Source organism: Parasteatoda tepidariorum, chromosome 6 (assembly GCF_982258835.1).
Source record: "Parasteatoda tepidariorum strain Cologne lab strain chromosome 6, Ptep-v5.0, whole genome shotgun sequence".
NCBI classification, from domain to species: domain Eukaryota; kingdom Metazoa; phylum Arthropoda; class Arachnida; order Araneae; family Theridiidae; genus Parasteatoda; species Parasteatoda tepidariorum.
Window position 1 is genome coordinate 1,576,102 of NC_141760.1, and position 24,610 is coordinate 1,600,711.

Here is a 24,610-nt window from a genome sequence, read left to right on the forward strand (position 1 = left end):
TTCCATATTAAGCTATTTTATAATATTTTTGCATTATCATCCAAATAAAATTTTCAATAATATCGTAATTAGAAATTATCACTAAGTATAATATTTGATGCAGCCTGAGTAAATCAGAATCTTGCGTTGGTGAATTTGGCTTCCCTATAACCAACAAGTACTAATAAAAACAAAGTGGTCGCTGTTGTTGCGGAAACATATGAGACTCCGAATGAACCATGAAGTAGACATTCATTAATAACAATGTTGACTGTTTAAAAAGTTGATGAAATGAAAGAGATTAATTGAAAAAATGTACATTTAAAAATAAAATTTAATAAAAACTTTCATTAAACGGCAAAAATGGAAGAATAATTTCAAAATAATAAGCAACAAATTTTTCTGTAAAAATAATGATGGTCTTGAGGTTTTTAACAAAAGATGAGCATGATTCTCAGTTCTTGGCTAGCGTCGCTGGAGCATACCATGACGGTCATCTTTCTGCTGCTTCCTTTTTGAAGGGAAAAATATAGAAACAAGTCCAGATTTCTCAAAAGAAATGATTTTTAATTCAGTGCCGCGAAACCTATTAAAAAGGTCTTTTTTATACATCAAAATTCTGTGTTTCACTTAGTTCCATTTCCTCTCAAATAAGTTGTCACAGTAGCTTGTATAAGTCATCGCACTTGTGCCACCATAATGAAAATAAAATTAGCTACACAAAAATGTTGAGCAACAAATTCTCTTTAAGTACCTTTATCTAACTAATATTATTTATTTTCAGATATTTAACTCCTCAAGATAAATAAAATCATGTTCTCAAACAGAAGCACAACGGAAGGAAGTGAACTGCCATTGAGGTTCGAATTCGACCTGTCAGAAAATGCCACCGATTCCTTACCAGAATTCGAACTCCCCACCAAAAGAAATGGAACAGGCGATGACGACACCTACCTCTTCTACGGCAACGCTTTCGTGGTGCCGATGGCCATGATGATGGTGATTATCATCATCCTGGCTGTGGGTGGAAATGTGATGGTGATACTGACTATCGTGAGACACAGGGGCATGCGCACAAGGACTAACATGTTCATCGTGAACCTGGCTGTGGCAGATATATTAGTAGCTGTGTTGGACATGCCCGTCTCTCTGACCACCATCATCGAGGGTAAGTGGGTGTTCGGGGAACCCCTCTGCAAACTGAATGGATTCACGATGGCACTGTTCCTCATTTGTTCCATACACACTCTGATGTACATTTCTGTGCACAAATTCATTTCCATCACGAGGCCCTTCTCCAGGTAAACAATTATCTTCATTTGTTAAAACTATTTTTTGAAGCTCAGTAGCTAAATAAATACATGTTGTTGTCGTCTGCCATTTGGGCATTGAGGGTGCGATCGTTCTTGTTCTCCAGCGGCGCCATCTATGGCCAAGAATTTGACTTTTACCACACCCATACGTCACACCCGTTTATAGGGCGGACCCATTCATATATCAATTTACAGTTCGTAATTTTGACCTTAACGATCCATCTTCGATCCAGTACCTCCAGAGGTTTACTTTGTTATTGGAACATGGAAGATTTTGTGACCCGACAGATGTAACGTGCGCCATTCACCACGTACTACACGAGGAGGCTTCGGCTGGCTGGATTCGAACTTCCGATCTCTCTAACGTGAGTCCAGCTCCCTGCCAACCAGGCTATCCCGGTCATATAAATATATAATGGCCATTCATTACAAAAGAGAAGAAAATTATGACAGTATCATTGCGATGACTGGTTACCCTATTCATCTAATCAATTTTTTAATGATAAAACATTTGTACTTTTGTCCCCCATTGGGCTGGGATTGGGCTGGAGCAACAATTCCAACCCATGTAGACATTTCTTAAGACATCACAAAATTCTTTTTCTTCATAATTATTCAGATTTTTGTTAAAATTGCCTGCCAAGACAGCCATTATGAATTAGTTGCTCATAAACAGAATATAAAATTGCTTTAAATTAAAAGAGGATGTATAAATGCAATCTGGTGAAAATAAAAAGAAAAAAACTCAGTTTGGAAAACAATCAGCACCAAAAAAATTTAAAATGATGGTCTGTTTTTTTATTTAATCTTTTTTACGAAAGTTTGTGTTAGTCTGATTTTTAATAACTCCTTATTTGCAACGACGTTGTTGAAGTCGATTGAGTCGAAAGGCGGGTGGACATGAAAATCTAGAATAACACCCATTTTCCAATGGGTAATATATTGATTTCGTTGTTAACGTTCCACAGAGCTACGCTATTGAGCTATGGGCGACGGTGTGGGATTCATTCTTAGTGATGAACCGATAACAATGCGCATACTGCATAGCACTTTTAGATTGGATGGCAAGTCACCCGGCCTCTGCACCATGTTCCTCAACTTCCCAATCGTGTTTGAACTTTTAAAGATCTGAAATCGCCGAAGGCAATGCATTAGAATGGATTCCGAACCACAAAGATCCGATCTGAGAAAGCGTGAGGAAATAAACCTTGTGTAGTTAAGTATAGCCTATGCATTAGTGTTAAACTATTTTTTACAAACAAATATAACTTTTATTGAGAACAAAAACACATAAATACAAAGAATATATATTCGTCGTCAAGAGGAAAATCCTGTCCAGGCGACAAAGAAAAGTAATACAATAAATTTAAAGTAGAAATTTAAAAAAAAAAAAAAAAAAAAAAGGGGGTATTACAATCATAAATTATTTTGCTCATCATAAGACGTCATATATTGTTGAACATTGTAATAATAGAAAACAAAAAAAAAATGCATGAAACTATATATAAAAAAAATAAAATAAATAAATAAATAAATAAAAAAATAACAAAGGTAACATAAGAAATTCATTTGGATTGGCACAAGACTGGTATAAAAAAATCGAATGCTTCCTTTAAAGTGAAAAATAGAGATCTAAGTCAATGTTCATCACAAATTGAAATAAAGCACGCTTAAAAGAAGAATATATTTTGATGTTTTGCAACTGAAATGGTAATTTATTATATAATTTAGGTGCTAAGTAAAAAAACTGTTTTCGTGAAATTTCTTTTGTAAAGAGGGGAATCTCATACATTTCAGTTGGTCTCCTTTCAGACACATTAGTTTTTAATTTGCATATTAATTTATTGTTGTGTAAATAGAGTAAAATACGAAAAAATACATTATGGCGAAATGGTAATAGGTTAATTCTTGTATATATATTGGTAGTAGTTACACTTGAATTATTTATATTTAGAGAATTAATAATCTTGAAGCATTTATTCTGAACTGAGATTAAGGGAAGTAAATTAGTTTTATATTCACCGCCATATATTATCGCACCATAATTAATTAAAGAATAAAACCAGGAGTAATAGAGTGCTTTCACAAAATTAAAATGAATTTTATTCTTAAGGTGATAAAATTTAACTAAAACGAAACGCAATTTTTTAACTAAATTGTTAATATGTGTTTTCCATTTTAAATTAGAATCGATATATAGTCCTAAATATTTGATATTATTTACAGATTGTAGAATATAGCATTGGCAATTTTCATTAGTACTTTTGCAGGAGAGAGAGTGAAATTTTAAATTTAAGTTAAATTCTGATTTTCTTAAACTGAAATAAATATATTTAGTTTTATTTAGATTTAAATTTAAGTCATTTATTGTAAACCATTTTGAAATTATGCGTAAATCAGATTCAATTTGAAAAATTAGTTGATTTAAATCAGTGCAAGAATACAAAATTACGGAATCATCAGCATACGTTATTATCTTACCAAAAAGTTTGAGTTGACAAAGTTCACTACTAAAAAATCAATCCTTCTCTACATTTGCAAAGAAGAGAGGGAAAATTATTTTGTTAAATATTTCTTGAAAGCAGCAACTTTTTATATGACACATGTTATGAGAGCTGAATTGAGGTACACTCGATTCGATTAAAATTCTCTTCTTCTAATTCATTTGACATCTGTATTTAGCACAACTGGGTTTAAAAAAAAATCTATTTATTTAGGTATTCATATAAATCAAAAATTTATCATCGTGTATATCCTCATGCTTTCTTCTTTTCTGTGCATCGCGAGACCTTCAAGGTTGTTTCCTATCAGGTGACGGGGAGGTGTTATGGGGTGCAATCATTATAATTGGAAGCGGTGTATTCGGTATCCTATAAAATAGCTTAAATATATCTGTGTAATTAGGAAAAAGATAGTCTTTTCTCTGCAGTTAAATCTAAAATTTTATGTATATATAAATATATATATATATATATATATATATATATATATATATATATATATATATATATATATATATATATATATATATATATATATATATATATATATATATATATATATATATATATATATATATATATATATATATATATATATATATATTTATATATATATATATATATACGCATATACCAAACTTTTTCATATCGTTTTCTTGTATTGAAAAATAAACTTTTTGAAGTTTAATTAAATATTAATGCAAATATTATTGTCATGTTATTATAGAATATTTAATCATTTCTATATCATTGTATTTATTATAAAAGCAATTTTGCGGAGTGAAACATCTTGAATCCCCTTTGAATGAAGGAAGAGCGACATAAATTCTTATCCAGTAGTTTATTCATATAACTTACTTTGCAAAGGATGCAATAAATGCATACTTTTCTTGCTTGAAATTTCTAATTAAAGTAAAGCATTTCTTTCTTAAAATTGGTCAAGTCCATACTTACGGTATTTTTGTGCATTCATAATAAATGAATAGTGAGCCAAAATAAATAAATAAATAAAAAAGGAACAACCTTATTTAAATTTTGATCTAATGATCAGATCTTTACGTTCTAGGACTCATTCTTAATGGCACAAAGGGATGACACCAAAATATACTAGTTAATTAGTGCAGACGATATTTTAAGTTACGAAATCAGACACAAAAACGTACTTTCTCTGAATCCCCAAATATAGGGCGTAGTTGGGAAATAGGGTTCCAATAGTTTGGTCAGGAAAGCACTCCAAAGTTTGAACCCCTTAATGTTTATTTTACTTTTTGCGTATTTCGTTATATCACGAGTATTTTTGAAGTAAAATGAAAAAATTTTGCACTCAATTATAAAATTCCTTTATCCAAAGATAATTCCCTGCAAAGAATAATTTTTAGTAAATGTTTATTATCTTTTATTTTATTTGATTATAGTAGAAATAATTTTCAATTGTAAGGTATACAAATTTTTGCATCATTTTAAAGAATATAATTTTACGTGGCAAAAAAAATTCAGAAAAAATCGATCGGATAGTTCCTGAGAAATCAAATTTTTTGTGATCTGACATTTTTGAAATTCAATTTCTCAGGATATAATCTACTGATTTTGCTCAAATTTCGCATTTTTCCAAGTAAAATTATATTCTCTAAAATGATGCAAAAATTTGTACACCTTGCAATTCAGCATTTTTTCTACACAAAATAATAAAAAATAAAGACTTACTAAAAATGATTCTTTGCATGGAATTATCTTTGGATAAACGAATTTTATAATTGAGTGCAAAATTTCTTCATTTTACTTCTTAAGTTCTCGCCAGTGCGTTTTTCTGTCGTATTTCGTAACTTAAAATATCGTCTACACTCATTAACGAGCCTGTTTGTGGTCACCCCCTTTCAGTCATTAAGAATGAGTTCTAGAACGTGAATGATCTTTAGATGAGAAGTTATTCAAGTTAATCCGTTTTATTCCCTCTCTGTACATAACGTTTATTTTCGTCTTGAATATGAGAGTCGCTCTATCAAGTCTCGATTTTAAACTATTTCTACATTTTTGAAACCTTCCTGTGAAATTATAAGAGCGTAAAATGACGGTTTTTTCATGACGCGTCATTTTAACTTCAAAGACCGTCTGTTCTCCTCGATTCATTCTTGTATATCGTGATCTAGTTTCTATCTTTTGTTATTAAAAATCTAGACTTAGGATGTCGGTCATTGTATGAGAGCAATACGCGGCGCAGGATGTCGTGCATGTAGGAAATGTTTTTATTTTTTTAAAATTTTTTTTTTCTTTTACAAAAGATTCGATGTAAAGGTAGATCACCGACACTGAAATAAATATCGAAAAATCATTATTATTATTATAAATTTTTTTTTGTGGAATTTGACAAGATTTATTGGCGGGAGGAAATTCCCGAAGCCAACTGAATGAGGAGTTCAATCGTTGGAGGGAACAAGAAACATTTTATGTCAAAATTTGGAAATTCTCTCCCCCCCCCCCCGCAGTAGCATTTTTAAGAACGGCCACTTTCAAAAACATTTGACCGCTTTTTTTAAAAATTGGAAGTTCGAAACTATTAAAGAAAATTGTTGTTATTATGAATGAAGGGCAATCCTTTTGAAGCATTTATCAAAATAGAGTAAACACTGCTGAGCTTATTTTGAAGAAAAATTTCCCGACCTCTCAAAATAGGTTCATTTAAAATTTAAGTATTGCACATAACGTTTACAACCCATAAAATATAGAACTTGAGTTTTTGAGCGAACGTAAAACTCGTGTTCATGAACAGACATAAAATGTATGAGTTACAAAATAAGTTTGAAATAATTGTTATCAAAATGTTAAAATGTGATATGAATTAGAATATTTTTTAAATAGTTTCGGTCATAAATTGAAACTAAGAAAGTAACATGAAATGAAACCTTTGATAACCAAATTTCGGAACTCTTTTAAATCAACATAAAATGTTGCGAGGATGATGACGGCTTTCCCGTTGTCATAAATAATGCGAGAAGCACGTTGTTTGGAATACATGGGGGGTCATTTTTTAGTCACTCTGTGGACGGCCCTTTTAATTTCACCTTCTTTCTAGAAGAAATTCATCTTTAAGCATAGTCGAGTTTTCATTATATTTTATAACCAGCTTTGAAAAGTTTACCCAATTCTGAGTTTATGACTACCCATGGTCCACTACGTGGCCTTGACATTTTGAACCCAACCCAGAACACAAGGAAACTCCTGGATCTAGTATTGGAACAAACTAACCTTTGTAAGAGACTATTTGATGAAACCAACCCGCATTTGCGTTATATGGAAAGAAAAACTTCGAAAAACTCCTACGGTTCACCCGATGGCAAGGGAATTCTAGCCTATGATCCGTCAACCACTGAGGATATTTTACGTCAACCCGGCTGTCAGTGCGAGCCGAGAGCGGAATTTGTATTAATCAGCCACCTCTGGGAATCGAACCTGGAACACATCGAGGTGAAGGCTCTATTTTCTAAGCCCCCCGCCACTTCTTATAATTTTATTTGTTGTGAACGTAATTTCCTCTCAAATAAAAAATATCTCGGAAAAAGGATGAGCGAAAGCATATTTTCCCAGTGTGGGCGCTATCAACCCCCCCCCCCCCCAATGGACATTGGAGACTTTCAGGGGGGGGAGGGGTGTTGTGACTTTCTAGAGGAAGTGTAAAAACTTACAATTCGAAGAAATTTTTTAAATATGAAGCATAATTTAAAATTAATAATTTTATTTTGTAAAGGAAAACCAACACATATTTTATCCTGCATAAATTATGTACACTTGTTATTAAAGCAGTTATTAATTCAGCAATGCATTGGGGAAAAAGGTAACAGCAAAATTTTAGATTGAAAGTAACACCTTGTTCTTTTACACAAAAAAATTCGACATGAATTTGCAACCAATTTGCTCGATATTTTTTTCCTTCATCGTGATAATGTGATAGAGTTTGGGGTTTTTAAATTTATTTGTTCAAGAATTATTTTATCCTCTACTTAAAAGGGCTCGTCGAATAGGTCAACAGTTTATACGTTATACATACTAAATCCTTGAATTTACTATTAATCGCATCGTTTCATTAGTCTTATCATCTACTATTAATCTTAGTTTTTATCTAATAATAATAAACACTTGTCTAGATATGAATGTTTCATTTTTTTTCTTTGACCCCTTTCACGTGAACAATTCAAAATGGGGGTTGAATCTCACTTCTTAAGAGGGATCAGATATTGGACCTATATCAAACATTTTAAAACAATTTCCCCCCCATTCCTTAGTTACTTACGAATTGAGTTTTTTTAAAAAATTAATACAGGAAGTGACCTATTGGCTGGGCAGATTCATTAAAATAAAAAATTAATGACTAGAGTAGCTCAGAAATGAGAGCAAGTGCTTTTACATAAATGGTCACGGGTCAAATCTTAAATATCGCGTATATTTTTTATCTCTTTTCAATAATCATATAGTTAAAGTTAAAGGTAAAGTTAAAAGTAATATCAGCAGCATTGTTTTGAATTAAATTTCTCTTTTGTCGAAAAAGGAGGCGAAGAATTTTGTGGTTTTCCTCTCACGCAACTCTATTCGGTTTCTTTTCTTCTCCCGTTTCTGGCGAAACATATTCCTTATTAAAGCTGTATTAGAATATTATAAAGATTTCAAAAACATAATATTTTAATCCAAACCCCCCACCCCAGAGATAAAAAAATTTCATTCAAAAGTCGTTCTATCGTAAGATAATAACTTGTAAGTGAACGGTTATTGACTCAAAATGTAAGACCCTGAATATTAAAAACTTGTTCGACATCTTATTCAGTGTGTTTTCTCTGAATGACAGATGAAAGACAAGAATTTAACAAGACTCCTTCTGTTGTTGATCCAAAGCATGCGATCCTCTGAAAACTGTTTTGCGTTGAAGAGAATGAGTAGGAATTTTGTCTCACAAATGGAGTTTATATGAACTGAAATATTTTTAACAACTAAATGAAGCGAATGATATAATTCCATATTCAGTTTTTAATAACGTAAGCATTTGAAGGGGTGTCTGTCTCTCGTGTAAAAGCTCTGTTGTGATAAAATCGTTCGAAGGGGCCCAGAAACAGAATGACTCTACCCTTCATCAGAGAGACCGTACAAATATACAAAAATTCGATCCTAAAATGTCATGCGCAAAAATATATTTTTAGAAATCCATGTTCATTTTTATACAATAACGCATATTTTAAAAGAATGGAATAAATCAGTATGCTGTCTATAACCATGCAACCAAAATTTTTGAAGGTTAATATAGTTGAAAATCACCCATTTTAGCCTATACTTCTTAAGATTGGCAAGCAAATACTATTAATGAACAGTGACAGATAATCATTAAGAAAATTTTGGAATAAAAAACTGATTTCTCTGTTGCTTCTTTCGACCCTTGTTCACCCCCCCCTTTCTTATGGAAAAAAAAAACTGAAATGAAAACAATGTGTAAAGGCTGCCATAATGTGCAGCGTTTGCTGCCGTGTTGGAGCATTTCTGATATCAGGCAAACGGATAGAGTCCTTTAAATAGGCCAATTAATTAGTATAGTTAAAAATTTTTTTTCTTGAATACTTGAAATATACCTTTTTTAAATTTAGTTGAATAGTTCCCAAAAAAAGTTTGAATATTTTAGATTTAATAGTTCCCAGGAACTAAACTAATTTTCGTACTATTTTATTTTTTAATCTACAGCAAATGAATAACAAATGAATATTATTAAAATCATTCAATTTTGAGACAGATACCACTTTCCCTGCATTTCGGTAACATTGCCCTGAATAATTTGCTCCTCACAGTGCTTTTCTATTCAAGTAAAAAAATAAATAAATTAAATAACAGAAAATGTTAAAATAAAAATTGTGTCACCGCCACTTGTAAATAGAGAAATAAAATACAAGTTGAATAATTTTTTTAAAAGTTATTATTCAATTTTTATTTTTCTCTTTTGTTGAGTTCGAGTGTTAAAAAAAGTGTTTTGAAATTATACAGACCTAAATCAGTTGCCTAAATAATAAACTCAAAGCATATTTTATTGTTATAAAAATGAACTAAGAAATGAAGAATTAAAAACAACTTAGTTGGAAAGCGCAAGGCGAGTAAAAAGTTTTCAAATGAAATATGCATTACAAAATCATTGTGTTGGTTGTACCATTTATTCATTTGAATGAGAGGCAATAATGTAGTTCGCTTAAGTTGTGGGTTTTTATTCCATAAACAGTGCATCCTACCATTTAAATCAAATAAATCAGAAGCCCTTCATAAGTGTCATCAATCTATGTATAGGCGTCTCCAGGTTACCTGATTTCTCTATTCTCGACATTTTTCCCATTACCACGGGTAAGAGAAAATCTTTTTTCCTCTTTCCAATTGCACACTCGGGTACTGACTTTCGTCATTCGGGTATCAGAAAGGCCACTCTCTCAGAGGTACTCTATTTGGTGGGCCAATGTAGTTCCTACAGTAAAAAGGACAGAGAAGAGAAGGAAAGAACAACCATGCCTCTCTGACTTGGAGTCAACTCCCTGACCACCCTACAGTTCTGTAAATCTTGCTTTTTCCCCACTGCAGTACTTTTCAGTTAGATGCGCCGGGGGGGGGGGGGGGTAGATTTTCCAAAATCGGAGAGTGTTGAGAGTTATTCAGACAGCCTTGAGACTTCTATTGACAAAGAGTCATTGATACTATGTCAATAATATTCATGATTCTAAAATGTCAATAATAATTTAGGATAACTATTGGATGATTTTGTCAGGTCATTTCAACAAAAAAGTTAAACATTTTTAACTTTATTTTTCTAGAGCCATGACACCTCGGCGAATAAAGATGATGATTTTGGCCTCTTGGTCATGGGCAACATTCTGCGCGATCGGTCCTCTGATTGGTTGGAATAAAAATATATACAAAAAGGTAAAAACTATTGTTCTATAGCATTTATGTTTTGTTATCTATGTCGTGGGCTTAATGAAAAATTCGGCTTTTTATCAATGCACCAGCTGATTTGAAAAGTCTTCTATGTTTTCTAGGCTGCTTAATTATATATTTCCTATATTTAGGCTTATTATATATTTTAGGAAATATATTTTATATATTTTAGGGTATTTTTTGGACTATTTCTTAGGAAATGTGTAGAGTTACATAATCAGATATCAATTTGCTTATCGCGATAAATTTTCAGTGAGGCCATTAACAATTACACTTAATGCTCCATCAGATATCATTTAAGCTTACTGTAATAAACTTTTAATAAGGTCATTTACGGTTTATACTTTTGGTTGTTCAAACAGATATCATTTAAACTCATTGCAATAAACATGCGCCCAATACAAAATTGCGTGTTTGACATTCACGCAAACTAAATTAGCCATTAGTTCAAATATTTTAAAGCATTGGATTAAATTTTTATGGATTTCAACTGTGACCACTTACATGTAGATTCTGCTAAATTCCCGGTAGTTCATTTATTTTTTTAAAAAAATAATTTCCGCATGTTTGAGGGTGTGACATGAAAAGAACACGCATTTGCATTATTCAGTATAAAAACACAGAATTCCGTGAAATATAACAATTGCGTGAACTGTGTTTGGCAAGAATGTTAAAATAAGCATTCTATGAAAAATTAATTTACTTTCTCAATCTTGCTTGTGTAAGAAATATTCAAAGTTTTCGTTGTGGATGTGACAGCGTGTTAATGGCGTGATAGCGGGGGGGGGGGTATCACCCATGAAATGATGACACTATCGTTGTCATCTGACGATTTCCTAACTTAAGCCATAATGGGTGAAAATAATTCATGTATGGAGTCAATGTATCTGAGCTTGGAGTAAGTTCTTTTCAACTATGGGTGTTTTAATTGAATGACACCCTTTAAGGTGAGTATGAAAGCTGGGTTCAGATATTAACTTATATATATGTAGTAATGTGTCGTAATTATAGCTATAAATGTGTCATAAAGTATTCATTAACTAATTTTTTCGAGTTTTTCAACACGAGATTTGAATAAGTATGACATCACAGTGTATACAATAGCTGATACATGCATGTTCTTAATGAGTAAATCTTGATTAGAAAGTATGGTAGTAGAATGATCCATGTGATTAGGGATGCATTTTCAATAAAACGAAACTTTTTCTACAAACAGGGTGCCAGTCAGTGTGGTCCGGATCTTCCAAAAGGTATGCTGTCACTCTCCCATTCTCTCTTGATCACAACCAGCAACTACATCATCCCTCTGTCAGTGATGTTCTTCTGCTATTCGAGAATATTCCGTGAGATACACGTCCACATGAAGAGGATACGCACTACGTCCAACATAGATCTGGAGAACTCGGTGGCACAGCAGAAGAAAGTGGCCACCACACTTTTCCTGGTGCTGGCCTGCTTCCTACTCTGCTGGACGCCGTACGTCATGTACTCCAATGCGTCCGCTCTCATCAAAGACAAGAAAAGAATTCCCCCGATTCTAAATCCTTTGGTAAGGACTTTTTCTCATCGCCTTTATTGAACCTTATGAGACATTCTGCATGCTTAAATGATACAGATTGTCGTTTGAAAATAAGAAGGATGAAGTTAAGTAAACTCATTAATCATCATTTGCGTTACATGAAGAGGAAAGCCACGACTTCCACGGTTAGCCAAAAACCTTCCTACGGTTAGCCTAACGGCAAGGGGACTCTAACCCATGATCCGTCAACCACTGAGGATATTTGAGGTCTTTGCGAGCTGGGTGCGGAATTTGAATTTATCAACCATCGCTGTTATTCGATCCCGGTTCACCTCATAGGGAGGCGAGTGCTCTATCCCCTCTGTCCAAAATATTGAATCTCAATAGGTTAAGATAACGCAATAGTATTTTCGGTTTTAAAAAATTTATTTAGGTAAAAAAAAGAAGTTTTTTGTTGTCACCATGGTAGTTTCATAAACTTTTCGCAGAGTATTTTTTTTTCTTTCCATTACGCAAAAACTACTGAAAAAAAAAACAATCTGAAACTTTACACATTTAAAAAAAAAGTGTTTAAGGAACATTTTGATGTCAAAATGTAAGAATTAATATCTACACAGATGGCTCGAAGATGGAGGCAGGAACAGGAGCCGCCATAATAATCTTTGATGGCACGAAATCAAATACCATCAAAATGAAGTTTTTCAATTGGAACACTATTTTTCAAGCCGAAGCAAGAGCTATTTTAGAAGCAGTCCAAATAGCAAAAAATAACAGTAGAAATACAACAATTTGGACTGACAGTCTATCTGCCTTACATGCTATCAAAAATTACAACACAACGCATAATATTATTCAGAAAATCCAAAGTATTTTAATCAATCATCCACAATTAGAAATCTCCTGGATAAAAGCGCATGCTGGTCATATGGGTAATGAAGAGGCAGATAAGGCAGCAAAGGAAGCAGTCACAGATAAAAATCTTACATCAACAAATTTGGGAATGCCCCTATCATATATTAAAAAGAAAGAAAAAGAATTCATTTTAAATTATTGGCAACAACTGTGGATCACACACAAGTATGGAAGAACGACTTACGAAATTCTTCCAAAAGTTTCTTTTAAAAATAGTAAATGGCCAAAAGAATTAATAATGTTCATAACTGAGCATGGTCCCTTTAGGACATACTTGAAACGCTTTCAGTTGTCAAGACATAAACTTTGCAGTTGTGGAGAAATTGGTTCACCACTACACTACGCTACAAAATGCCTGTTAACAGAATCCTATCACTTTAAAGTCCCCATGGAACAAGACATTATAGCCTGGAAGAAACAAATTATTAGTAATAAAACTCTTATAAATAAACTAATTAACTTCATACAGAATTATGAACAATTTCTAACGCCAAGCTAAAATTTACTACTCTCCAACTAATAATCAATATAAAAATACATCCACCTGCAATGCTATCCATTACCATAGCGTTAAAACCTTATGCTACCCAGGTTTTCATATTAATCAACCCATATAATTTCTAAATTCCTAACATTAATTTGTTTAAAATTTTCATGTCATGATTATAACAGTATGCTCAAGCATGGTAACGGTTCATACAGTGAATGAAATTATTACCACTTGTATTAAATTATGTCAACTTTAAATGAAATGTTTATATAATGCCTTAGCAAACCATATTTAATTGAATGCATCTACATGAACAAGTTGTCATAACCCGATTATATAGCCTACCATCACTCAACATCAAGCTTATGTGCTAATGTACAACCACTGCAAAGTTTTGATGGAATCATTTTTGACAACCGTTATTGAATAACCATATATGCTAACTATATATAACGTATATATATATATACTAACAATTCCACAAATGTAAATTGGTGCCTCAAATATAAATCCCCTTGTATATAATTTTCCCACTCCCCATGTTTTTTGTATCATATTAGTGTTTTTTCTACATTATCTCATGCAATGTATTTGTTTATCCAGATGTATTTTCATGATATGCTATATTTAACCACGCTTCTTCTGTATAGTCACAATTTTTGACACTCATCTCCCATGGGTCTTAAAAGTCACTAATCAATATTCCATTATAGTTACATAACGTCTGTTTATATCTGTATCTCTAAATAATTATATAGTAATTAATAAATAATAAATTTAAGGATCCTAACGGGAGCTCTGGCGACGTTGCAGATGCTAGGGTGGGCTTGTGATTAGGGACTGACATCGGGGGAAGTCGCCGTTATAACTGTTTTCCTGGCCACAGTTTCTCTTTCTGATAGGGGGCATAGGTGCAGAGCTGTGTGCCGGCGTCCATGTCCATGTTATCGATTAGCATTTAAATTGTTTTGTGTCAAAGTTGTTTTCGTAGTCTATTATTTTAAAGAAAATGATTGCAGTGTAATGCTGATTTGTTTTTTTACAGCCACGTACTCACATGTTTGAAAATGTGTAACGCATCTCACTTCGTTTAAATTTCAAATTAGTTTTAGAGTATTCAAATAGTTTAAATTGACAGTTTTTCAGATTTTTTGATCTAAAAGAAAATTTAATAGCAGTAAAACAGTAGTTTTTTGCTGTCACGTACCTTAATGAATTAAAAAACAAACAAAACTGTTGAGGTTTTTAAAATTTCGAACTCATTTCGGGGTTATTAATTTTTAAGGTTTTGGCGATTTATTATATGTACCGATTGGTTAAGAAAAAAGGCGTATTTTTTCAGGCTTTTGGAACATTATCTATTTTTATTAAAAAAATTCTTTGGATTTTTTATAATTTTAATTTCTGGAAATGCATTATCTGTATTTTAACTATGTTGTTATGATTTTTTGTTAGTTATGCAAAAAAAAAAAAAATTGAGATCGATTTTTTTTCAGACAGGGAAACCGCAATGCCTACTAGCTCTCATTTCATTATTTTAAATTTAATTTCTTTTGCTGTTTTTATGTTGTATACCTTTGAAAAAAGTAAAATAAACGTTGTTTACCGAGAAATGAAATCTAGCTTTATTTTTACGATACAAAAACAAACAAGCAGCTTATCTATTGAAATGGATTAGAAGACTATTATTTTACCGAAAGAAAAAAAAAAGAAATCGAAAGTTATTCAATAATTTAAAGTAAAATTTCTAGTAATCACGACTTTATTTTTGTATGATGAAACGCGGATTTCTCCATCCAATCAAGGAAAGTGAAATATCGCTAAAAAATCAGATAGGGTTCGACTATACATAAAACAAGCAAAAAAAAAACCCGTCATTTTTGACGGCAAAAAATGAATGGGTCGAAATAAATTTGAGATTCATGAATTATATTTTCGATACGAATAAAATAATCATTTTGTTATTTTACCACGTCATTTCAAATAATATTTCTATCGCATATTAGATGAAACGTTGCTTTTGTTATTTATTAGATTATTTAAACTGACGATAAAAAGGAATCATTCTTTGTAATATTTGATTCCTTTCAAAGATATAAAAACCAAAAGAAGTGATGCCTCATTAAGAAAAAGTAATGGATGTACAAATAGATCTATTTCTCCATAATGCGGATTGTAGTGTCATTTTTTTTATTAATATAAGTGCATTAAAGAGATTATTTTTTTTAAAAAAAAACCTTACTTATAAGTTATTCTAAATAACAATCGACTTTGTTTTTGAAAACAATTTCTGATTTTTTGTAAACAAATTTATTTCTGATACGAGTTAAGATGTTCTGCTTTGTAATTTTGGTTGATTATCCCGTCGGCTCTTTTCGCCAAACCCGATATTATTGACAAAAGTCTCTGTCAATGGGTTTGGAGAAAAGAGTGGAATCCTTGACTATGCGAAATGATTCGAATTTGCTTAGTAGAGTGCAGTGGTACATTTCATTTAATTGCTCAGGAGATAGAGGGTTCGCTCTTCGAATCTCAGCAATGACTGACCTATGCAAATTTCGCATCCAGCTTGCACAGTGCTAACGTAAAATATCCTCAGTTGTAGAAGGATCTTCAAGGGGTCCCCTTGCCGTTGGGTTAACCGTGGAAGGATTTCGTGATTTTTCTCTCCGTGTAACGCAAGTTGGCGGGTTAGTTCCTTTTAAAAGTCCTTCACAAAGATGAATTTCTTCCTACACTTGACTGGTTTCAAAACTACAAGGCTGCGGAGTTGAACGTTAGCAGTCGTAAACCCCGAAAAACAACTGTTCAACGGCAGTTATAAAATAAAATTCATTTAATTAAATGTGTCATTATAAAAAAATAGAGGTTTTTACTTTGTTTTGATTATTTTTATTAAAAATGTTTATGACGTATTTTTACACTTCATTTTTTTTTTGTTATTATTACTTTATTATTATAATTATTTGATAAATTTAACGTGTTTAGAATGTTTATTTTGGAAATTGCTTTTCATTAGAATGGCACTAAAGGATTTGATCATGTTCGCTAGCGTTGACAGGTCGACGGGATAATCCCAAAGTACAGTCGTTTCTTTTTCTGAATAACAAGCTATTTTGAAACCGGTCCCAAAAGTTGGCTTTTCCAATGTGTCAGCTCCTTTAAACAACAGTCATATCTACAGCGCAAACACCACCCTACCATGGCCGGTCAAGCGCACAGCACCGTTTTACAGAGGTCAATCTTTTAACGGCCATGGTTGGAATGCCACGTCATTTTGACTGCAGTTATAGGACGTAGACAGTGCCTGAACTGCTACCCGTATCTCTAAACTTCCACAGCACAATGAATGAGAGGACTACGACATGCACCTTGTTACGTATATACAAGTCGGTTGCTTCATCGGCTGCCAGGATCGAACTTTTCCACAATGTAGTTGTATCTGTGATGGATAATACTAATGGTGTGTTTCTCTTATAGACGTATTGGTGCGGGTATCTGAATTCTGCTTGCAATCCTATCATCTACGCTTTCAGGAGTCCATCCTTCAGAAAGGGTTACAAGGAGATCATGTGCGGTGCCCAGTCAGCCAAACTAAGCGCAGGTCAGACTATTCATTTCTTTTGGTTTGGTTACTCTTGTTGTTTTTTGATGTAAAAAGCAGTGTATTTTTATGATAAATTCATGATAACTGGTGCAACAAAACTTACCTTTTTTTAATTATCAACTTGCAGGCAGTCATTTTGCCATTGGACTGCTGTCTCTTCAATATTTCTCTAATTGCTTAGAGAAAGCACGTCATTCGTTAAGTATTTCGAAATTCTACCTGATTAGAAGAAAGTGTACAAGAAAAACTAGGAAATGTTTTTTTTATTTATTTTTAGTCAAATGAAGTAGGTTAGTTGTACAGTGTACAAAATGAAAAAGTAAACACCCTACATAATGTTTTGATCGGATTTTCAGGTTCTTAGATTCAATCGTAATGGTCCTCTCATCTTTATGCTAATTAACGTGTACTGACGATATTTTAAGTGACGAAACCAAACACAAAAACGAACTTTCTTTAAATAACCATACCCTTTTTTTTCAAAAGATTAAAATTCTTGATATTCAAAATAACCGTTAAGTCGACCATATAGTTCTCGATGAATAAAATGTTTAACTATACGACTCAGATACTATCTGACTGATTTTGAACAAGCTTTGTCTCTTGTCATTTAAATTGTATACTTTCAAATGAGGTACAAATTCGTAGGCCAAACAACTTAAATTGTCTCCGACCTATTAATTAAAATAATAAAAAATAAAAATTATTAAGCATGAACTTTTATATGGAATCATCTTAGAATAAACAAATTTTATTATAGTATTCAAAAATTTTCCGATTCGCTTTGAATCTTTTAGAGATTTAACGAAATAAGCTATTTCATTAAATCTCGAATAACTTCAAGGGGTCCAAGCTTACGACCGATTTTTTTGCCAAAACTATTAGGACCATGATTACCAGAAACATTTAGATCGAGTCTTAGTATATGAAAATTCGATCATTAGATCAAAAGTTATTAGGATATTAACTTTTTAATTTCGCTTGCTTTCTTTTTATTATTTAGGTTTTTTACCGAGTTTTACGCGTGGATGATGATTACATTCTATGTATCTAGATACATAAATCTATTCTTATGAATTCATTTTAAATGTTAAGGTTGGGTTCATGCCTTACGTCATTTTAGTCCTGGTCGGTGATCAGTCGGTGCTTTCTTTTCCGAATATTGCGCCCCAACAGCGGGAAGAATTTATAGTCACAACAGATTTCATGTTGAGTAAACATTCGAATAATTTAGGTTCGAATCTGTGATCTAGCACTCTCTACGTCAACTGCAACACTATATCGACTGTTTCGATGGTTGTTAAAACATAGTAAATTATATAAAAATTAGCAAAGAGATAGAGATTAAAATATTAAATTCAAATCCAATTTCAATCCAATTAAATTCAATTTCAAATCCAATTATTAATCCAATTTCATATCTTTTCAATAGAGTCAGAGTTCTTGCATAAAGTCACATATTTTATTTTTCGCTTGAGACATTTCAACTGTAAGGCCTTTCAACTATAAACTTTTGCTTTGCTCTACGAAAATTTCGTTAAAATTCGAAGAGTGGGTCGTTCATTCATACCGACAGCTAGTTTTTTTTTCTAGAAAAAAGCCCAAATACACGTGATTGAAGCAAGCATCCGCAAAATTAGTTGAGTTGATCAGGAAACTAAATAGCCAGCTAATTAAAGCAATGCGGGTGTGCCCACTCTGTTCCACGGTGGTTACAGAATCGGGCTATATAAGCAGAGGTCCTGGGTTTAATCCCGGAAAGCACCGAAAAACATCTCTCGCACTATTACTATATTGATGATCCCGAACACCCAACTTTCTCACTCCTCGACAGATTGCCGGACTTCGTTCCACGGTTTCGGCTTGATTCGACAAACGAATCACCTGAATTTCAAAAATAATAAACTGAACTTTTCGTAGCATAAAACTAATATAAGGACCAGTGGTCATACATTTTATAAGAAAAATTTACGTGAACACTCGTATTTTTATTTTCACGAGAGCTTTACGGGCATACATTTATTTTTACGGTCAGTCACAAGAACACTTTTTCCTGTCACCGACCGTAATCTATAAGTGAAATTATTTTACGGTGTAGAACACAACATGCGTCGAAGAATAACTCGTTGCACAAAAATGTCCGAAAAAGTTGATTTATACTACGCCCTTTCTTTTGAAGGGCTGAGAAATTGTCAGGCAATTCATTTGAATTACATTTTAACTGTACGTCGGTTGGAACGAGTCTCAGTCACACGATTTATATTTAAATTTTCTAAAGCATCTATTTGAAAAAACTTTTTTTTTTGAATAATGAAGTAGCTAATAATCTTTTTTAATTCCTTTCATATCGAGTTAATTATTTTCTCTGCTATAACAACCATTCGCAGTGTATGAGTATAATGTAAATCCTTACAAGAACTATATTCAAATTTTCAACTTCCGTTTAAGATTTCAAAACCAAAATATTTATAACATTTTATTTTAAGATACAGTCTTTCGCCAAACAGAATTTATTTAATGCTTTAAAAAATCGCTCCGTAATATTATTACTCATTTGGAAATGGCATTTCTACTAGGAATTCTTTCCCAGTTATGCTTTCGTAACCAATTTTGTTCAGTAACTTCAAATGTAAACAGACGCAAAATCATTTGAATAAACATTGTTTAATGACTTGTTTAAAGAGAAATGGCGAGGTGAACGAAAACATTTATAAATCATACATAATTTTTTTTAATCATTCATCTTTTTTTTTCTATTTAAGTGAAACAAAACAGCTGACAGAAAATTTTTTTTGTTGTTGAAAGAATGAAAATAAAAAACTCATTGGAAACAAATCGTTTTACTTTGAAGTGAAAGCAACAAAATGGATTGTCAGTCTATTACAGGCAGTCCCTTTATCTAGGGCGATAATACAATCTAGTTATTAGATTCGTTTTGTTCTTATTTTATTTCTCTCAGTTAAGAATTTTTTCTTCTTCTTTTCTTTCTTAAGCATAAAATTAAAAAAAAAAATATGCAAACTAAGTAATATGGTAAGATTAAGCTTTGATTGCGTTACTGCGAATGACTGAATGATGTGGTTGAATGTCAAATTTGGTAAATGTCACTGCCCTGTACGCCCTACACTGATATTTTTTTAAGGTCATGTGCCCTGTATGCATTTAACAGGTACTCCGATGTTTCTCACAATCCATCCTCAGCAAATATTAAAATATCGAATAAATATAATAATATCAAATCGGATATTACAAATATTTCGGACATTCACCAAAGCGACTATGTGATTGTTGACATTTACCGGTGAAAGTCGACATTCTCCTGATTTCGATCATTCACGGTAACAATTGTATTGTATGATTGTTTTTTTTTTAATTATTTTGTTATGATAGAAGGTATGTTGCTATTCATATTCGGTGCCGATCTAATAACTTCTGAAAATATTCCGTGAATTATAAAAACCGTTAAGTATGTTTCAAAGTAACTTGCAATGATATACATACTTAACCTTAAGGTAGAAATAGAGAAATCGTTATTTTTCAAATACTTTTCGCGAATGCAATGTTTATGAAAAGTAAGGATGAGTCACTTAGTATTTATAGGTCATATGGCAGCTGATGATAGCATGAAAGAAAAAACAGTTTTTTTTTTGAGAGAATATTTTGTACGCTTAGGTTAGAAGACTTCAAGGATGTAGCTCATAAAAAAACGGCAAATCACTGGCAATAATAAAAAAGAAATGTCAGATTACGAAAACGGGGATGATAAATTTAATAAAAAAATGATGTTTAAAAATCTGCTACATTTTAAAAATATTTATAATTAACTGTAGTTAATAATTGATCAGTTTTGTAAATACAGTAATCCTAATTATTTTTAAATTTTTTTTCTAAAAATATTGAGATCGCTCGGTTTACACTACAGTTTCATAACTGAAATTCAACCTATTTAGTTTGATTTTTTTCTCTATCTAATTTCGAAAGCATACTTTTCAACTTTCTAATAGTAAGAAATGCATTTATAATACCTATGAATTCACTATCTATTCTTGATCTTCATTTTATCTTTTCCGAAATTGATTTGTTTTCAGCTCTAGATTAATAGATTTGGGAAACTAATTTTCGAATTTAATAATGTTTTAGAAGTCAAGATAGCGTTGCTATCTTGACTAATATGTTGCAGCCTTTTTGTGCAACAACAAACAATATAAACAAGTATAATGTAATAAATGCTTAATGTAAAAACAACATCACCATAATGTTTTCGAAAAAAAACAAACCCAAAGAAACTATTAAGCACGTTTGGAGCTCCATGTATGATAATTTAAACAATTACTTTTTGTATTGTTTTCTTTTTCATCATTGTTCATTGTTTTTGTATAGTATCGTTGTACAAACTGATCAATTAGTTCCAAGAGCTTTAACATTTATGTTAAACGAGATTTAATTTTTATAGTTGTTAAATTTGGACTTTAAAATAAAAATTAATTTTTATTGAGGTACATTCAAGCTTAAATTTTCATACAGTGATTGAATTAAAAGAAAAAAAAGAAAACGAAGAAAAAGCCTTAATATTCTAAATATTCTAAAAAATAAATTAGTTTGCTACCATAATGAGTATTTAACAGTTATGTTCTATGCTTATGTTTTGTCTAAGTTGGGCAAGTGGGAACAATATCATTTAATTAAAGTTTTCTAAAGAAAATAATTCTGTTAGTAAATTAGTACTTGGAATTCCACATGTATTTTTTGTAACTATCAGACTTCCCATTTATATTTTTTAATTCATGAATTCATTTTTTAAAGCAAATAGACTTGTTAGTAAAATGGTACTTGGAATACCACATATATTTTTTGTAACTACCAGAGCTCCATTTAAATTCTTTGATTCATGAATACATTTTTTTTTACAATGCGTTATTTGATTTCGCTGTTTAATGTGAAAAATATTGTACTGGTTTTACCATACTGAGTATTATCATCATTTGACGTTTCAAATACTATCGTCCATGTAGCGAACAAAAGGTAGGAAAACTAATCTGCTAAAGTTGCACATCGCATTACAAAAATGTTTAACCTTATAATCAGATAAAATTGTTTTAAATCTAAACATTAAATTATTTAAATGAATATCTCGTGGATTGAAAATTTTAAGAAATTTCCTTTCTTATGTTAGCGTTCTATGTGCTTCTAAATAAGAATGTTTTGGAGGAAACAAATCTCCTTAATAAGTTTCGATAAATATTTCTTGACATATATTATAATTTTAAAACTAATTTAAAATTTAAATGGGAGCTCTGATAAATAAAAAAATATAAGTGGGGTTCCAAGTGCTATTTTACAAACAGGATTATTTGTTTGAAAAATGGATGGACACTCACTTTTTGATATGAAATAAATTTCAAATATATTCTTAAAATTAATGAATAAATTCTTAAAATGTTTCCGTAAATATTTATTCATATATACTGGTATTTTCAAATGATTTGACACTTATTTTTTGATACGAAATAAATTTCAAATAAATTCTACAAATCAAAAACTAATAAAAAATGAGCCTCCATTATGTTAGCGATTTGTGCTATCCTAAATAAGAATGTTTTGCATGAAACGAGCTGTTCTTAAAATTTTTTTTCTATAAATATTTCTTTACATATATCGGTATCTTGTCAACAAATTGTTGACACTTACAATATACTTTTGTGCTTGAATGTATAAGGGATCTAGAGCTTTTCTCGTCACTAAAGTTCAATTTTTTAAAAAAAATAATGTGTCATAATCTGCTTTATTTTGAGTGTTTTGTCACCAAGTATAACATGTTTAGAAAACTTCCAAAGTTATAGCAAAAATAATGCAGACCAATATCTGAAAACATAAAATAAGTCTTCTATTTTCAAAATTGGAATTGGCTGTGAATTCAGATGTCAAAATACAAATACAATTTCAAAAAGTTTAAAGTTACTTTTTCAAAAATTTGTTTTTAAATCAATTTTTCTAAATTCAAATATTTTCATGATTATTAACATAATTCTACCGGTATCTATTTCCTTCTGTTGATTAAACAATTTCACAATAATTTCATAAAATGTGTTGAATTTGATTTTTCAGAAATATCTTTGTTTTTTTCCAGAATAACTGATATTTATTTATATTTCAGTAATAATTTATCAGCGTGTGCTATCAATGTAATCAAGAGTAAACAGTATTTCTGTTACTAACTCACTGGTGTAAACTGATGTTTTTTCAGAGTTGCATAATAGAAACGAGAATTGCACTGATATCAGAAGAATATCAGATCTATCTTCATCGAGAAGAGCGAGAGCCATATCTGATGCATACTTATGAATCCTTCAATACTTCCTCTCCTATGCATTCTTCTATGATTAAAATAGGCGAATGCAATTAGACTCTAATTTATTCCTAAGTTCACTTTCTTCAATAAGAGTTTAAAACTCATTACAACTGTGTTACGTCTTGCTATTCGTGTAAAATATTATATTAACAGGTTTAAAATAAATATGAGACCCATTGTAATGCATCTTCGATATTCCGATTGGAATTCCAGCTTCATTAATTTAGGGGCCTTCCAGGCCGAACCGTATCTCCCGCCAAACGCTGTACAAAGCGTGGCGGTAGCGGGTTCGAATCCCGCCACTACACTGGATGTATTTTCGTTCTGTCCTTCTATGTATTGTGCTATCTGTCCTTCTATTTGAGAAAGGTTTATAATCCTAAATGGAGCCAGCAAGCCTGAAAATGTATGTTTTTCCAATACATCAAGCAGCAATTTAATACTTGAGTATATGGACACAATTTATGGATATTTATTTTATGACTGAGGGCGAATAAACAGTCAATGTATCGGATGAACGATGTTTGCGTTTTTCTGGCGATTCTATTAGTTTGAGGTCAACTCAGAGGACAAGAGTTATGCCTTCTATGTTAAACAAAGAAATTGGAACTATTGGAGACAATATCATTGCAACCAAATCATTTTTGAATTAAAGAAAAAAATCTATCAAACCTGAATCCACCCATCCTTTGGAATTTATTGCGTCACCACTGTGATCAATACAAGTTGACATGGAATTGTTTCTTCATTCTTTGAAATGGCCACACCAGCTGTAATCTAAAAGATATGGTAATTCGATTAATAAGTGTTGTCTGTAGCAGCGCATGAGCATGAGAAAGTGTAATCCAAACATGGGAATAACTTGCATGATTGTTCTTAACATTATACGTCAGAAACTAGAGTAGCACCATGTAGCGTATTAACACAGGAATAATTGGCATGATTGTTCAAAATATTTAATAATAGGTATGAATGCATTCATTCCATCCAAATTA

The 24,610-nt window shown here is 31.7% G+C and overlaps 1 protein-coding gene across 2 annotated transcripts in view; it reads left to right on the plus strand.

Moving 5' to 3' along the window:
- Positions 1-24,610, plus strand: part of LOC107444907 (trace amine-associated receptor 1) — a 60,258-nt gene that overhangs the window by 29,776 nt on the left and 5,872 nt on the right. For both annotated transcript variants that reach the window (XM_016059174.4, XM_071179135.2), the window contains exons 2-5: positions 764-1,280; positions 10,615-10,723; positions 11,955-12,287; positions 17,140-17,263. In XM_016059174.4, the coding sequence (XP_015914660.1) occupies positions 793-1,280; positions 10,615-10,723; positions 11,955-12,287; positions 17,140-17,263 (1,054 nt within the window). In that variant the 5' untranslated portion in view covers positions 764-792. The remainder of the gene's footprint in view (positions 1-763; positions 1,281-10,614; positions 10,724-11,954; positions 12,288-17,139; positions 17,264-24,610) is intronic.